At 37.1% G+C, this 18,032-nt stretch overlaps 1 protein-coding gene and 1 non-coding gene across 19 annotated transcripts in view; both read right to left on the bottom strand.

Annotated features, from left to right (window-relative positions):
* The window catches only part of Birc6 (baculoviral IAP repeat containing 6), a 186,023-nt gene that overhangs the window by 52,295 nt on the left and 115,696 nt on the right, over window positions 1-18,032 (bottom strand). For all 18 annotated transcript variants that reach the window (XR_013047380.1, XR_013047379.1, XM_042266804.2 and 15 more), the window contains 14 exons: window positions 17,701-17,797; window positions 17,363-17,557; window positions 16,360-16,560; window positions 13,927-14,206; window positions 12,900-13,156; window positions 12,592-12,700; window positions 12,088-12,309; window positions 9,734-10,514; window positions 7,690-7,833; window positions 6,912-7,041; window positions 4,877-5,008; window positions 3,576-3,743; window positions 2,548-2,721; window positions 935-1,131 (listed from right to left, as the gene is read on the bottom strand). Coding sequence is in view for 16 of the 18 variants with exons in the window: in XM_042266804.2 (XP_042122738.2) it covers window positions 935-1,131; window positions 2,548-2,721; window positions 3,576-3,743; window positions 4,877-5,008; window positions 6,912-7,041; window positions 7,690-7,833; window positions 9,734-10,514; window positions 12,088-12,309; window positions 12,592-12,700; window positions 12,900-13,156; window positions 13,927-14,206; window positions 16,360-16,560; window positions 17,363-17,557; window positions 17,701-17,797 (3,087 nt within the window). In the remaining 2 variants the exon portion in view is untranslated. The remainder of the gene's footprint in view (window positions 1-934; window positions 1,132-2,547; window positions 2,722-3,575; window positions 3,744-4,876; window positions 5,009-6,911; window positions 7,042-7,689; window positions 7,834-9,733; window positions 10,515-12,087; window positions 12,310-12,591; window positions 12,701-12,899; window positions 13,157-13,926; window positions 14,207-16,359; window positions 16,561-17,362; window positions 17,558-17,700; window positions 17,798-18,032) is intronic.
* On the bottom strand, window positions 5,455-5,556 carry LOC121825235 (U6 spliceosomal RNA). Its single transcript, XR_006067362.1, has one exon. It is a non-coding gene; the product is annotated as a U6 spliceosomal RNA (small nuclear RNA).

The raw sequence follows: 18,032 nt of genomic DNA, 5'->3' as shown, positions 1-18,032 counted from the left end.
ATTCCTAGCCCTTTAAAACATCATAGTCATAAAAGAAACAAAGTTTAAAGTTATAAAGATGACTACAGAGAAAAGACAACACAATGCAATATACATTTTAGATCTAGACCTTAGATCTAGACCCTAGACCAGTGGTTCTCAGTCTTCCCAATACTGCAACCCTTTAATACAGTTCCTCATGTTGTGATGACCCCCCAACGATAAAACTGTGTTGCTACTTTGTAACTGTAATTTTGCAATTGCTATGAATCACAATGTAAATATCTGATATGCATGATATCTGATGTGGGGTCATAACCCACAGATTGAGAACCACTGTCCTTGACCATCATTTCAAACCATGAAAAATGAAAACATGGTGGTTTTGGTGTTGTTTTTTGAGAAAAGATCTTGCTATCTGTAGCCCAAATGACCCCAAGCTGGCAATCCTGCCCATGCCTTTCAAGTGCTGAAATTAGAGGTGTAAGCCAGGACACCCACCATATATTTTCCTCTGTCCTTAAAGAACATTAGAGAGACAAATGACAAAACTGTCCATTACTATAAAAGAACATGAAAAACACATGCACATCGATGACAGTAGCAAAAATGAACACTGACATGGGCTGAATTAATGATTTAAAACTAAATGAGAAATGGCATCTAAGAGTAGAAGTTAAAAAAGACACAAATAAGTAGTATGCCACAGTCAATATCTCATCTAAGCCACATACAGAAATGAAAATGTTAGTGTGACGACCATAATATTAACATAAAGGGAAAGGCCATACTTCAATGAGGTTCTTTATTCCCAGCTGATCCTCATACATTCTATAAGGTAATCCATGACTTACCCAGTGCTCAAAAATTACAAGAACATTTCAAGGTTAATATAACCAACTTAACAGAGAACCTCACTATGCCACAATGCACCATGGTAGGAAGCTTAGCTTACCTGCTGAATTACTTCTGGATAGAGCATGGGCAGTCTCTCTGCAATAAGAGCGAGTCCACCCATTCCTGCAAAAACCTGTAATGGTGACTGAATGGGACAGGTTTCCAGCAAAGATTCATCCAGCACTCCATCCATGCACTCATCATTAGGAGTAAGAGCCTCATCTTCTGGACAGCTACCAATTAAGTCTCCATGATCTACATAATACATTACACAAAAACTCAGTATGTAAGAAAGAACCTATGTACATATACAATATGCGTTCCTTTATACAACATAAAAAGAAAGAGCAGAAATGATGAGACACTCAGCAGATAAAAGCAGTACTTGCTGTGTCAGATTGCCTGAGTTTAATACCAGAAATTCATAGTGGAAGGAGATGCTCTCCAAAGTTGACCTCTGACTGCCACATGTGAGGTGTGGCTGGTGCACACGCAGACACACACACACACACACACACACACACACACACACACACACACACACACAATGATAATAAGCAATTTTTGAAGTAAAATAAGAACAAAAGAGAACAAAAACAATCAAGTTATAACCCCAATTTGTAATTTACTGGCCTACAGCCATCTGTAAATTACAGTTCCAGAGGAATGGATTCCTTTTTCTCTGATCTCCTTGGGTATTAGGCACACATATGGTGTATATATGTCTAGGAAAATAAAACAATCATACACATAAAATTTAAGAAATAAAAAAAAAATTAGAGGCTAGAAAGATGGCTCAGAGGTTAATAGCACTGGTCAATTCCTAGCAACCACATGGTGGCTTACAACCATCTGTAATGGGATCTGATTCCCTCTTACAGTGTACATGAAGACAGGTCACTCATATACATGAAATAAATAAGCATAAAAAAATGGCAGCTATGTAATTCTCAAAAAAAATGTTAGAAAGAAAACTTTATGTACTCATTTCAAGTGATGATCTAAGATGAATTAACAGATTCCAAATGAAATTGTTTCCAATATTTACAAGTAAGTCAAATCACTGACAAGAAAGTACCATTAAGTTAACATATGAAAATAACTGGTCAATTTGAAATTGAGTCATTAGCTCAATGACATTGAAAACACTGTCTTTGACCTAACAGATCAATAAGTTGTTTTGTTACATATGTGTATGTATGTGCTGGGGAGGAGGGGTGGCATGCAAATGCATACTAGGAGAGGTCAGCGTTGATTGTCATTCTTAGATGCCATTGACCTTACCTTTCCACCTCTGGTTTTTACAAGGGTTTCTCTGGGTACTCCTGGCTGTCCTGAAACTCATTCTGTAGACCAGGCTGGCCTTGAAATCACAGAGATCAACCTGCCTCTGTTAGGATTAAACACATGCACCACCACTGCCTGGCTGGCCTTACTTTCTTGAGACAGGATTTCCTCTTTAAAACCTGGAGCTCAACCAATTAAGAGTAGGTGGGCTGACCAATGAATGTTAGGGCTGTTCTCATCTCTGCCTCTCAGCACATTCAACTTCTTCATGTGAAAGCTGGAGATCAAACCTGGATCTTCATGCTGGCAGAGTATGTACTTTACTGACTGAAGCCACCTTGCCACCACCAAACTGTAAGTTTTAAAGCAGTATCACATACATACCTTTTTCAGGGTGTAGTCTTTTAAAAGAATCCGTTTTGGACAAACTTGGATCTGTAATGACTTTTGATCCCAATTTAACAGTAAGGTCTATTGAGCGGTAACCTTGAGGAAGTTTTCGGTCATAGAGAAGAGTTAGAAGCTGAGCAAGTGTCATTTCAGCTGGTAATGGCTGACCTAAAAATGACATAATTAAGTTAAAACAAAATCTAAGAGGGAGATACTTTTACTTGGCTTGACTTAGGCAAGAGTTTGATAAATATAGTAATTTAAAAACAATTTAAAAACTGGAAAGTCTACAGAAGTCAAGCTGTTTCCAATATACAACATACATATACCCAGAAAAAAACTCTGAAGAATACCAAGGTCAAACGACAAATGAAAGAGCAAATACTCGAAAATCTAACATCTGCAAATATTTTCATAGGGGGCATAGATAATGAATACTTTAAGATATGAGACAACATAACTACAACAACTATCTGTACCTAAGGATAATACATTAAACACGGGCAAACATATTAGAATAAAATTTTATTTACACAGAGATATAGTAAATAACCCACCAGTTTCTTGACCTCTGCTATAAAGTTAGGGTGTGAAGTTAAGAAAGGAGATCAGTGTTAGTTGGCAATAAGAGTATGGCATAGACAAAAATGATTACATTAACAGATGGCAAGCATTGGACAAAGAATTTTATCTGGGAAGGATGTATTAATTGCCAATGCTCTATCTTGGAATCCTCAGCTAGAATTATACCTATAAAGCCTGTCTGATACTACTACTTCATCTTACACTCTGCTCACAGCAAGGGTAAAGAAGACATAAAATTGGGGACAAAAAGAACTTTGTGACATTGAAAAAGACATTTAAAAGGCTATTCTCTTTGTGGACTTTTTGTACCTAAAATGAACTATGTGGAAAAATCCCCAGTACCACTTTAAATCAGCCAAAGCAACAGAGCTAACACACAACTTGTGCAGTTATAAGTCTCAGAACCTGCTCTGGTGTTTACTCATCATGAACGTTACCTGCCAAGAGTCTGTGAAACAAGTGAAACACTGGCACGGTGATGATTTTGTTAGCAGCATCTGCACTGGAGGAAGTACTTCCGATTTTATCAGGAATTGCTCTTCCCCTCCTGGATGGTGGGCGCGGTGGTGTACCAGACACAGCACGTTTAGACTGTGATTTCAACCCTTAAAGATAACAATTGGTTAGGTTTTTCTGTTCTGTGGTTAGGATATAAAGTAAAAGTTTCTAAAATGTTTTAATAAAATAGACATTCCTAACTAACACTAAATCATTAATCCAGATCTAAGCTCCCAATTCTATCTGACCTTCATAATATGTTGTAATTTTGGCTTTCTATCTATACTTGCCAAGAAAATAAGAATACTGCAAGTTGCCATCAACTATAGATACATGTGGCTAAACCATAGTTTTAGAAAATAAGTATAAGAGACGTCATGGTGATTCTTCTGATGGGGAAGACAAATATACCAATATCCTAATGATGAGCAGTCTAAGCATACTTTAATTATCTCTCTCTCTCTTTTCCTCCCTTCCTCTCCCTCTGGTTCACCTCATTTTTTAATAGAGCCTTCTCATTTGAACTAAATGCATCTCAATTCTGTGAAAGATATGACTCTACAAAACTATCAGTTACCCTTGATAGTATTTTTTCTTTTTCCTAAATCAATACTAGAAACTTAATTTTAAAATATTTAAATCTTTAATGTAATGAAAAAAATATAAATGAAAACCAGTCAATTCTTTGTACTTTCGTTTTAACATGTGCTTACAGAAGCAAGTTATACAAAAGTTCTTACATTAATGGACTTTCTCAAGTCCAATTCATATTGTGATAAGGGGAAGCCTATCAAATTAAAATTCAGTATCTATGCTATTCATACATGTTCAGTTCCTGGTCAAGTATTGTAAGCAATCTTTAGTTGATAAACAGTTAAGTAATTCTACAAACAACCAGAGGCTTCTGGTACAAGATTTTAAAACATTATTATATATTAAAACATAAGTCCAAGCCGGGCGGTGGTGGCGCACGCCTTTAATCCTAGCACTCGGGAGGCAGAGCCAGGTGGATCTCTGTGAGTTCGAGGCCAGCCTGGGCTACCAAGTGAGCTCCAGGAAAGGCGCAAAGCTACACAGAGAAACCCTGTCTCGAAAAACCAAAAAAAAAAAAAAAAAAAAAAAAAAAAAACATAAGTCCAATATCCCATGAGTACATTTACTTATTAGGTGATGTTTCTGTAAACACCAAGTGCTGTGTTACATTAGAAACCAAGGGAAATAAAGATGGCAGAAAGCATACCAGAAGCAACAACAACGCTGTAGTTATCCTGAAACCCATTTTCCGCCTTCACCTTTTCTTTCTCTTCATGGTTCTTCTTCTCTTTATCATCTTTTTGCTCACTAATGAGTTTAGCTGTGATACTTGGAGTATCTGTAAGAAAATACTGTCTAAAATATAGTGCTTTTCTACATTATTCAGAAAGAAAGCAATAGCATTAGTTTTGTTTTAATAGTAAGTTGCCATTTCTAAATTAAAAACAAACTATAAAATGCAGTTATTACAGCATACTAAAATTCTACTGTATTCTTTGTATAGCGGAGGGGTAGAACTGCAGCTCTTTGCAAACAACTGTGTTAGTGACAGGAACGTAAACTAAAAACCAATCTCTTTCTTGCTGTGACACAAGGTCTCACTGTGATGCTAGACTCTAACCCCCAGGCTTTAGTGATCCTCCTGCCCTAGCCCCTAGAAACTTCTTTTACCCCCAGAAACATCTTGGAAGAGAATTCTTTTACTTGATTTCATAATAGTGAGCAGTTTCACCTACATGGTTTGACTTACTACCTGCAAATGTTTACAAGTTTCTAACTTTGTCTTTAAAAATGGAATCCTTCATGAATTTGCATGTCATCCTTGTGCAGGAGCCTGCTTCCCTCTGTGTTCTTCCAATCACATTATATATGCTGCCAAGCAAGCACCTTCCCAATCTTTTAAGCTGCCTTTTCTTGTGAGCTTTGGATTTCATGTGGTAACTTGTCAGCTCCCATCCTTTTCCTTTACTAATTCCCTGGAAAACACTGGTCTCCCTCTTAAGCATATAAATAGGAACATAACTATTTTTATGTCATAACACATACACATTACCGGTTACCTTTAAAATCTAATAAACATAATCATAAATGGTTTTAGATGCAAAATGGGTCATTCTGACAGGCACATCACTAGAGAAAATTACAGTTATTACAGAAAATAATCATTTTATTCACTCAATAACTAGAACTTCTAAATTGCAATAAACTCTTATCTAAAACTGATGTTCACAGTGAAATTAATAGCATCTTTTCCCAGCTGGGCTTGGTAGTACATGCCTTTAATGCCAGCACTCAGGAGGCAGAGTTTGACGTCAGCCTGGTCTGTTACAAAAAGAAATTCTGGCTCAAAGAACAAAAAGCAGATTTTTCCTTAATACACATTATGTTGTTTACAAGCACCTAGAAGAGAATGTTCAGTCTGCGTTCTTCACTAACATTTATGAACAATGAGGTACTAGGTAATCTTTCTCCTTTTATTTTCATTTTTGACAATTTGTTGATTTTATCTCTAGATTCAGAAAATACTTACTGATTTGAAACCTGCCGTCCATATACTAATGCAACTACAAGAGAGGGACCAGATAGCTGTGTGTGGGAAAAACCCACCAACGATTTCCAATGGACTGTTTGCACTTCCAACTCCTATCCTGTTATCACAAGACATAGCTGACATCATAGCTAAGAGTATTATTCCCTGTAGGTAATATTCATTATTGCCTAATTAGTATTGTGTTCTGTTTTCAAGCTATGAAGGTATTTACATTTTTTTCTTGTGAAACAGTTTCTGAGTGGGTGGAAACTAATGAAGTTAAAAGGGACTGAAGAGCTGGCTCAGTAGCTAAGAGTGTGTGCTGCTTTTGCATAGGACCCAGTCTCAGTCCTCAGCACCACATAGTGTCTTACAGCTGTCTCTAGCTCCAGTTCCAGAGGAACCGATGCATGTATGTGATACAGATATACATTTGCAAGCAAAACCGCCATACACATAAAATGAAAATAAATCCTTTGTTTGTTTGTTTGTTTGTTTGCTTGCTTGTTTTTGAGACAGGATTTGTGCGTGTAGTTTTGGTGCCTGTCCTGGATCTCGATCTGTAGACCAGGCTGGCCTCGAACTTACAGAGATCCGGCTGGCTCTGCCTTCCGAGTGCAGGGACTAAAGACGTGTGCCACAGCCACCAGCATAAATCGTATTCTTAAAGCTCAAATGCATGAAACAGGGTTAAAGAAAAACTAAAACTTACCTGAAACTCTATCAAGAACATCTGATAATGTTGTTGAGACTGGCAAATGAAGAGTACGAAACTTATGACCTGCTCCATACATTGGGTGCTGGATGACGTGACTAGTTGCATTAATTCTCCCTTTGTACAGCTGGGAAAAAATTAATTAAGAAGCTGAGTGTTTTAGAATACATACCATTACAAATCAATTTCAAAGGCATGGAAGAATAAAAAGTTTAGTAAAGTATACAAAGTACTTTGAATATTTTAAGTATTTCTGGCATGCTTTCCATAGGAATTGCTCATCAACTTTTTAGATTGGTAATACATAATGTGTGTATCCCCAAAACAAATCACACAATTCAAAATACAGTACAGTTGTTATTTCCCTAAAGGGGCTACGGCAAATTTTCCTTGATGACACTTAGGTTTTGTCACTGACTCTAAAAGCTCTTGCTTCAGTCTGTTGCATTACTAACGAGGAGAGGGGGCTGGAGCCAGTGCTCCACAGTGAAGAGCACTTGTTCTTACAGAGGACCTGGGTTTGAGTCCTAACACATACACGGCACCTCCCAGAGCTCTAGTTCCAGGGATCCAACATCCTACTCTCACCTCCCTGGGTATCAGGCATATATATGGTACATAGACACACATTCGATCAAGACACTCATACACATTAAGTGAAAAGAAAATTAAAAAAAAAAAAAAAGAGAGAGAGAGAGAACAGAACTCACTGCAAGTTTCCCCAAAAGAGTATTCAAGTTATAGAGACATGAAGGTAATAATTAATATTACTCACTGGACATGGTGACTGAAGAAACATTGTCACCTTCTCATCCTCCAGCATCAACTGTAAAAACAGTCTTCGTACAAACCCTGAAATATTCCCTGATGTTGGGAGGCTACCCCTTTGAGGAGCTGTCTGAAATAGTTCACAGAGAACCTGGCAAGGGAAGAAATTTCAAAAGTTAAGTGGATTATTAGAAGGTTTATATTTTGAAAAATGAACAAGAAATTAAGAATGTAAACTAACAAACGTTTTTCCCCCAAGACGGGGTTTCTCTTTGTAGCCCTGGCTGTCCTGGAACTCACTCTGTAGACCAGGCTGTCTTCCAACTCAGAGATCTGCCAGCCTCTGTCTCTCTGAGTGCTGGGATTAAAGACATGTGCTGGGATTAAAGACATGTGCCACCACTGCTTGGCTAACAAAAGTATTTTAATGCATCAAGTCTTCATATAAACACTCTTATCTTAAAATATAGGAATACACAGGCAGATAAACAAAAGTGTAAGAAACAGTTCAGTATGATGGCACACACCTTTAATCCTAGCACTCAGGAGGCAAAGCAAGTAGGTGTCTAAACTCAAGTCAGCCTAGTCTACATAGCAAGTTCCAGGACAGCCTATATACTGAGACCGACCTTGACTCACAAAAAAAGAAAAAACAAAACAAAGTAAGAACAATTTCAATAGCTGAGAGGAATGCTTAGTACTTTTTCACATCTAGCATAACTAATTTTAGTCAATATCAAAGTGTTTTTAATACAGTAAAAATTACTTTTAGATAAGCCGTTAGTCAAGTACGATGGCCCATGCCTTAATCCCAGCACTGAGAGGCAGGTAAGTCTTTGTGAGTTTGAGGCCAGTCTGGGCTTCACAGTGAGGACTTGGGGGGTGGGGGTGGGGGGTGGAGATTGGTATTGGTATTGCATCAAAAGCAAAGTCTTAATAAGAAATGGGTGATAATAAAGCCAAAAATCAAAGAAACACAGCGACTCGTTGTACTCAAAGCACAGTTTTAACTTTTAAATGTCAATAATTATGCTCCTGGGTTTGAGCTTATAATTCAAGCACTCCCTTTTAAGCAGAAAGTACTTTCCTTAATAACTACTACTATGAGCATTAATATACCTTGCTTTTCCACTTAATAAAGTCACGTCACTCTATATTTATAAAAATTTGGAGCCGGGCGGTGGTGGCGCACGCCTTTAATTCCAGCACTCGGGAGGCAGAGGCAGGCGGATCTCTGTGAGTTCGAGGCCAGCCTGGGCTACCAAGTGAGTTCCAGGAAAGGCGCAAAGCTACACAGAGAAACCCTGTCTCGAAAAACCAAAAAAAAAAAAAAAAAAAAAAAAAAAAATTTGGAATGTTCTCCTATATTAATAGAATGACAGGAATAAGCAATCCCCACTAACAGGAAGAAAAAGAAGCTTTTTCCTGTTCATCATACTCCATTTCACAGAGGCTTTAGGCCAAGGTACCTGTCCACAATGTCTGTGTTAAAAATTCTCTGATATAGGTATTAGCCCTGATATATATATTAAACAACTTGCCCAAAGCCACAAAAGCCACAGAGCTATAGAAGCCAGCAACAAACTAAACCAAAGCTCCAGCAAATATCCTTAAACACCAGACTAACTCCAGTAAACAGTCTGTAATGTCCAGAGCCGCTCTCCTGAAACCTACTCTTAATGTCTTATGATGAGAGGCAAACCAACAGTGATGATAGCGGTTTGATAATATCCAACAGTCAATCAGCAGCCAAACTACATTCTTTCAGGCTTGTTCTGAAACTAGGGAGTTTTGAAAGAGTATCAAATTATAGTCAGAATGGTCATGAATTTCCAGTCACTTCACTCTAAATGTAATGGGTTTTAAGACCATATATTTCAAGGAGAGGGGAAAGACACTGATACTTCAATTGTGCTTAGATTCTGACACTTATATGTACTTAATCCCAAGCTTTATTATCACGTGGCCATCAGTTAACTACTTTCAAAAATGCCATACTTTCTCCTATTAGTAAGGCCCCCATCAACTCTAAAATGGCTTTGTTCTCTTACCTGTGCCATCAGCTTCTGATTATTGGGGTGACATGAAATACACTGCAGAAAGAAGGCAACAGTTGCATTCTCAATGGCTGTGCGTTGCTGAGTAGTCAGTCCTGTGGTAGTGGCTGAAGGATGAGAAGCTGATTTTGGGCTGCTCTGCTGTGCCCCTAAATTATGTCCTCCAGCAGTGGATCCAGAGTGACACAATAAAAACAGAAGTGCTGTCCACAGTGGGTTAACTTCAGAACCACCAAGCCAATCTTTCATGATGTGGCTATTGCCAACTTCAGTCAAAAACCTCAGAATAGGAGCAACTAGGTCTGCTGTGATAGGCATCTTATTGCAATGCTGTGAAACATGATGCCGCCTGAGTTTGTCCTGGGAATTATCTATTGACTGAGCAATGCTTTCCGAGTAGGAAATGTGGCTAAAACAAAAACTAGCCAAACTCCTCACAAGAAGGGAGGGCAACCCTGAGTCTAGCAACTGTTTTATAGCTTCTGGAGACTGGGAAGAGGAAGCAAGAGTTGCCAAGTGGGATTCGGTTAGTGCGAGAGGTGCTTGCGCATTTTTGGAGTCATCTGTCAATGACGAACTAAGATCTTGCTTCTTGCTATCATCTGTCATGGACAGTCTATGATGACACTGCACTGGAGGAGGGATAATTCCCATCCAGCCCATGAGCAAGGAAAAATAATTTGGGTGTATGTGGCACATGGAGCAAAGTAGACTGTCAACAGCTTTCTTCAAAACCATGTTGCACGGAAGAGACATGGACCAATTAAAAAGTAACCTAGAGAAAGAAATGATACCACATGAATAATTGGGTTTTGTTTGTTTTTTTAGGAAAACGTTCATTGCAGAAAAAATTCCTACAAATTAAAAATAATGACAAAAAGAGTTACTTGACATTTCCTCCCACTCCCAATCCTTTTCTTTGAGATAAGGTCTCACCACTAATATTCTGACCCACCCCTTGGAACCCAATGTTAGTATTCCGACCCATCCCTTGGCACCATCCTGCATCCTGATGTAAAACCTCATTTTAAGGAAACCTCCCCCTTCCTCTCTCTCTTCTACTTTTTCTCCCACGAGTGTGCACCCTGGACCCCCCACTTCTTGTCTCTTTCTCTCTCTTCTCCCTCTTTTTTGTCTTTCTCTCTATGACAATAAACCATTTCTGTGCAGATGCGGCATCTGTGTCGTAAATGACTGCCCACTGCCACCCTGCCCTCCTGGTATGGATCGTCTAACAGCCAAGCACTGCATCTGCGGAGCATGCCAGCATGTGTGCTGCACACGTGGGATACACTAGCCAGCCGGGGTCCCCAAGTGCATATATCATAACTAGGATGAGAGGTGGGCAACCATTCCTGCCAATCTCAATCTTTCTTCATGTACTTTCCTTCTATAGTTGCACATTAAAGAAAAACTTAGCTGATAGAAATATTTGCAAGTGAGAATAACACAAAGCCCTCCAGAACACCTACACAAAGATTTCTGATATGAAGAAAAGCTAGCAATATTGCTAATCAACCTTAAAACAAGGAAGAATGGGAGTATAGCTCAGTGATAGAGCATATCGTCCCCAGCATGGGAGAAAATAATATTGTGGAATCTCACTTCAAAAGTGCTATACTTTTGTATTTATTATTTTCAAACTATCATTACTAACAAGAAAAAAAATTATCATTTGTTGGAACACAGTCCAAGAATGGAGTCATGTGAGAAACTGAGTGATTGTGAGAAAACTCTAAGAAAACAAGACTCTTGGCTCTGACCTCAGTTTCTTCAAAAAGAGATTATTCAATAAATAAACAAACAAACAAACAAATAAATAAATAAATGCTGGGCGGTGGTAGTGCATGCCTGTAATCCCACCACTGGGGAGGCAGAGGCAGGTGGATCTCTGTGAGTTCGAGGCCAGCCTGGTCTACAGAGCTAGTCCGGGATAGACTCGGAAGCTACAGAGAAACCCTGTCTCGAAAAACCAAAAAAATTATTCTTGAAATGTGTTTCCATGCTCCTCCCAGGTGTAATAGATAGGAATCAGTTTATATCAGCTGTTGTTATTCATATACGGATATGGAAAAACATGTTTTTGCCATGTGTGGCTTGTATTTGTAATTATATACTTTACTCAAATGCCTCTTCTTAATCCTTAGAGTATAAATTGTCTTATGCTCTGAATAAAGTTTCTATTGTACGAGATTTTAGTCCGACTCATTTTTAGGCTCTATTCTCCCAGGTCCCACCACCTTTAGAGTGGAAAACTACTGAAACAGACAAAATACTCTACTTATCAAGCGAAAACCTACAGTAATCTAGCACCCAAGGGAAGAGGGTAGGATTTCACTCAGACTTACTCAAAAAGCTCTCGGTCCAGCAGTGCTGGCAAATCATACTCTACAAGCAATTCATAACTGTGCCAAAGAATCGCCGCTACACAGTGCAGATGAGAAGGGGACGGCATGAGAAGACCATATTCAACAGCTGATGAGCTTGGGCACATATAGTTCATCCTACCACTTCTCTTCAAAGCAGCCATTTTTGCAGAGTCACTGACCCATTTTAGCAAGGCCTGAATTCTTTAAAGAAAAAGAAAGTCCGGTAATGCTACAACTGATATTTGATAGAAACAACATCTTTACATGTGAACTAATCCTGGAAAGACAATATTGACTCAATTCCATTTTTAGCTCAAAAGAATTCAAAATATGTCTAAACATATGGAATCTACATTTAGGTTCCACTACATAAAGCATATAAATAGACACTGATACTTTTGTAAGGCCTTTCTAAGGGAGAGTATTAAGTTCAATTCATTACAGCATGTTTGTGATTAAATAAAAAACAGTACCAACATATACCTGTCTTTAGTTCCAGGATCCTGAGTTGTACCAAGCTGGTAAAGAATATCTATTGTAGAATCAGAGGAAAGTCCATTCAGCCTTCCAAAAAGTAAAGGGCTATTCAAATCTAAGCCAAGTGGGAAAAAGTAAGTTTTTAAATTAGCCAATTTAAAATGGAAGATATGGTCAAATTATGAGAACAGTTCAAAATTAACAGAGCTCTAAGAGAAATTCGTTTCGGAAAGAATTAATTACAAACACCATGTAGTTCAAGTCTGATCACTGCACAGGCTTATAAAACTTCTAAGAGCAAAGTCAACAGTCACCTGTAGGATCGCTGCCTGATGCTGCACAGTTTCTCAAGAGAATGTCTATGAGCTTCAGGCCAATTCTAGTGGACTGCAATCCAATCTTCACAAGGACAACCTCAATGTTGGGTGAATGCATTCCACAGTAGGGTGACATCAGTAAGGCAGCACACGTCTGCAGCAGATTGGCAGTAGGTGCAGCAGCACTGGCCATCATTCCTTCCAGATCACTTATATGAGTAAGGCAATGATGTAATAACCGTAACCATCCAATGCTGAAATAGAGAATCCAACAATGGATGCGTGGTAACATAAACACCTCACATTATTGCAGGAATAAAAGAGAATATATCTTACAAGTTCTGGAATGCTGGAAACACAGTACTGAATTACACACAGTAAGCTTTCTCTAGAGGACAATGCTCGCATCATTTAAGAACTACATATCTGCTTTTTAAAAAAAACATCAGCAATGAACTTTGTTATATACAGTAACACTAAAAGATTCATAAAACTAAAGAAATCCTAAATGTTTGATCAAGTAACAACTTTAATGAAACTAATCTATCAAATGTGAACTAGAGGAGACCTTTGGTCCCTTGTATGAGTGAAGTAAACTCACATTGATGAATCACCATAAAGATTGGTTCAGTGTTTCTATGGGTAAGTTTGTATGGTTCAAATATTTCCTGTTGCAAGGTACTTGGGAATCCCTAACTCAAGAGTGTAATCCCCAAACTGAAACCTACAAAAACAAACATACTACACACAGCAAGGGTCAATTCACAAACTGAACACATATAATTCTCAATTTACTGTTTGGTTATACCTTCAGAAAATCATCATATTAAAAATCATAGAACTAGGTATTATATAAGCACACACAGAACAACTTACTAGAATCTACCACAGAAAATGTATCACAGAACAAATAATTTCTTTCCTCCCTTTTTTTTTGGAGGGGAGACAAGCTGTCTTGGAACTCACTCTATAGACCAGGCTGGCCTTGAACACAAAAGAGATCATTTAAGAAATAAAAACATACCTTGTTTTGGAAACTTGATCTTCAGATGGAAGAAAGGGATTATTAACCGTGGCTGAGGAAGTGGTGCCAAAAGCAGTGAGGCCTAATAATTTAATCTGTGAAAGTCCTAATGTGCTGGCATCCCGAGGACGATGTAGTCTGAGGCAGACGGCAGAAGCTACCTCAGCCTTGACAAGCTGGATTTTTATGTAGGTAAGACCACTTGTGACAACAGGAGTCGACAAAGGTAGCATATTAACCCCATCTGCACTTACTTCAACAGACACTGAGGATGGGCAGGCTACAGAAAGAGAAAATGGAATGTTTACACACACACCAAAAAGAAAAAGAAAAGGAAAAAAAAAAAGAAGGGAACTAGATGCCACACTCTAATACAAATTCCACAAATTTGTCGGCTTTCAGGTGTACACACTATACAAACTTACTGAAAGCACTATATATTAACAAAGAATATCTTGTCACTAACATTCATCATAATTTTTTAAGATTTTTTAAAAGTGATCTTTAATAATTACATAATCAAAAATAATTGAACTATTCACCTAAAGAAATATTAACTGTAGATTTCAATACATACACAACTAATACTCCCAAAAGGCAAAATATCCCAACCTAACAAGCAATTACGTATTATTCCTGTTCTACCAAAACTGTCATGAATACTAAGGACTATATCAAGTTAATGTTAAGATTAGCTGTTTAAAATAATTCGAGAAGAACAGAATAGTAATACCAATTGGTTCAAGACTTCACAGTGTAATTTGCAACGCTGTGCTTAAATTCAGAGTTAATTTTAAAACAGGTTTCATCTTTATTTTCGTTTGCATTTTAAACCTGAACCAAACAGTCTCAAACTTTAAAAGTATCAATTCTTGTTACTTAAAAAGTTCCAGTGAGGTAACAAACTGGCAACTCCCAAGGGGTCATTAATACCAGTAGCATAGAATAGAAGCCTATAAAGAAAACATACCTATCAAAGGAAAACTTTTAAAAATTGGTTTTATTTTTAACTTCAAATGATAAACATACTAAGTATAATTTTATTAACTATCAATTTAACACCAGGCTTATACTGAAGATTAGAGAAATTTTAAAAACTTTGCAAACTGTAACTTTCAAAACATTTCAAGAAACTATTAGCTATATTTTACAGGAGCAATACAGTGTAAGAAACAAAAACAAATACAACAAAAAAAGGAAATCCCCAACACTATTTAATAATAAATCTATTCAATTTTCATTGGAACACATGTATTCAATCGCTAATCCAACAGGTAACTTATCTGTTTATTAAGCATGCATAAATATCTGCTTTCCCTACTACACTATACTTGCTTTCCTAATTCCCACGTGTAAATTCTAGCCACATTTACACAACCTCTCTCCTTCCAAATCAGAGTGCTCACTTCAGGCTCACTTAACTGAACATTAGTTCACTGTGGAAGAAGGGAAGCTAAAGAAGAATGTTAAAGATTGAAGTCAGGGCCTAACGGGAAAACGCCCTATCAATGAGCTACGTCACTAGATCATTTCAGTGTTTTTATGTTCAAACTAGGGCCCCTTAAGTTGCTCACTCATTATTACGTCCATGCAGACCCTCAACTTTAAAGCTTACTGCCTAAGTCTAAATAATTAGGGATATAGGACTATGCTACCATGCCAAGCAGTACTTTGTCTTTTAAAATAGATTTTTGACCTGCTAAAGTAAGATTTTAGTCTATGTTATTCTTGAGGCTGGTCTCAAACTCAAAACTCTCCTATATCACGCTCGAGATGAAATTATAGACACATGACCTAATGCCTGACTTTTACCTTATGTTAATTGTATGTGGTTAGGTAATATTTTCAATAACATGACTAAATAGTAGACTACCTTTCAAATAAAAATCTTCTTTCAAACATGGTAAGAACCTATGAAATACCCCAGAGATTTCATCCAAATGAGTGACACTGGATAACACTGAGATGCAGTAAACACAAACGACTGTAAAAGTCTCAATATAAACTGTGAGTATACTGAAAGAAGCTACGTGACTCCAAAATGAAAAACACTACCAAGTACTATTAATGAACACACTACAGAGATTCTGTCTTAATCTGAAACTCATTTTCCAATATTTGAAGGAATTTACTTTAAAATATTTTTATAAAATGTACCCAATTAACAACCAAATAAATTACACAAAACTGAAAAAAAAAACAAAAACAAAACAAACAAACAAAGCAACCAAACAAAAGCAAAAACAAAAAACACCATTTCACTTAATAAGAAATTACTTAGGGATAATTTAAAATATTCTACTCAAAACTGATTAAACACACACACAACCTAAAATCAAAGGTGAACAATATATTGGGCCTTGCTCAATAGTACTTCCCATTTCCACCTGTTTTTCAACAAGTGTTATTCTCAGGATGCATCATAATACTCACTTGCAAGGGATGCAAGGTGAGGTTGGATATGTATCTCCTTCAGCAACACTGCTGAAGGCAGGTGGATGGTAAGGTCACACCAAGCCTCTTCTGGCAGAAAGATGTAGGACCAAGCAGCGGAACGAGCCCTTCGATGGGGTGGTGTGGCTTGCAGAAGCACCTCAGCTGGTTGGGCAGTAGGACTGCTAGATGTGATTGTACCTATTAAAAAAAATACAAACTTATGAAAAGATTCAGGAAGACACATAAATATTCAGAGAGTATAAATATTAAACTGTAAAAAAGAGCAGAAAATAAATATTTGGTAGAATTGCAACACTTTCAGTCATTAAACAGGATTATCAAAGTATTCCCAACAGTAAGACTGACAGGGTGAGGTGACAATTCACTATACTGATGACAAATGATTACTAATGAACACGGGCTAGTGCAATTTTTAAATTAAGCAGAAAACGCTATCCACTACACTTTTTACCATGAAAATAAACTTTAGTTCACAAATGTTCATGTTAATGAAACAGAAATGAGAAAAACATGAAAAGATATGCAGTATAAAGGAATACATATCTCAATTAATTCTTCAAAACATATTAATATTTAAGTCCTTACAAGCTGATTAACATTTAAAGAGAAAACATGAAAAGATATGCAGTATAAAGGAATACATATCTCAATTAATTCTTCAAAACATATTAATATTTAAGTCCTTACAAGCTGATTAACATTTAAAGAGAAAACAGCTGATTAACATTTAAAGAGAAAATATACACTGTACATCTATTTCAACTTGGAAAAAACAAAAAGCCTGTTAAAACCTTTGTTCTTAGTAGAATGTTCTGGTATTGACAGCCTATAAAAGCAACTGTTTATATTTAAATGGTACTACTTATATTTAAAATGGTACTAATCTAATATCAACTTGTGTCAACAACTAATTGTGTTTCACATCACCCAAGGGACTATGTTGACTCACAGTAGTAAGAGCAAGGACCAGTTTTCTTACCGAGGGGTGCAAAGTTATGGATCCCTTCTGCATTGTCAGGCTCAGAGGCAAGGATTCTTGTTTTCAAAGTGCTGTCAACAGCTTTATTTGGACCAGAATCAAGAAATTTCATAATAGTGGATACCATACTTCTTGCGGTGTTCACAATAGCTCTTGTACTGGTAACCATATTGTTGCAAATAAGCTGAACTCCACCTAAATTCACAAAGAGTACTAAATAAAAACAATCCTAAGAACAAGACTAGACATCAACAGTAAATGTTCACAGACTACAAAAATGAACAGATAGTAAAACCAAAATCATACTAAAATGATAGCATCTGGGATTTTTATCTTACCCATATCATGGAATGCTTTCAAGGCATCACTAGTATCCAACACTCTCAAAATAAACCACAACAATGGTTCAGATAACTGGCAAGTAGCAAGAGAACCCTACAAAGTAAATAAATACAATATGATTTTATAAGTACCTGTAAATTTAGACAATTACATTTCTTATTATGATCACAATACATAACTACCAATGAATTAATTTAAACATTACATTAAATAAAAATTTACCCTAACCCCCTTCAACTAAAAAGACAACAAAAATAAATTTTGAAGAGCTCTCTATCTTAAGTAGTTCTTGGTAACATCTCGGGAACCATCTTGATAGTCAAGTATG

Source organism: Peromyscus maniculatus, chromosome 22 (genome assembly GCF_049852395.1).
Source record: "Peromyscus maniculatus bairdii isolate BWxNUB_F1_BW_parent chromosome 22, HU_Pman_BW_mat_3.1, whole genome shotgun sequence".
NCBI lineage: Eukaryota > Metazoa > Chordata > Mammalia > Rodentia > Cricetidae > Peromyscus > Peromyscus maniculatus.
Note: the sequence above shows the minus strand (reverse complement) of the source record. Positions and strands in the feature narration are given on the sequence as shown.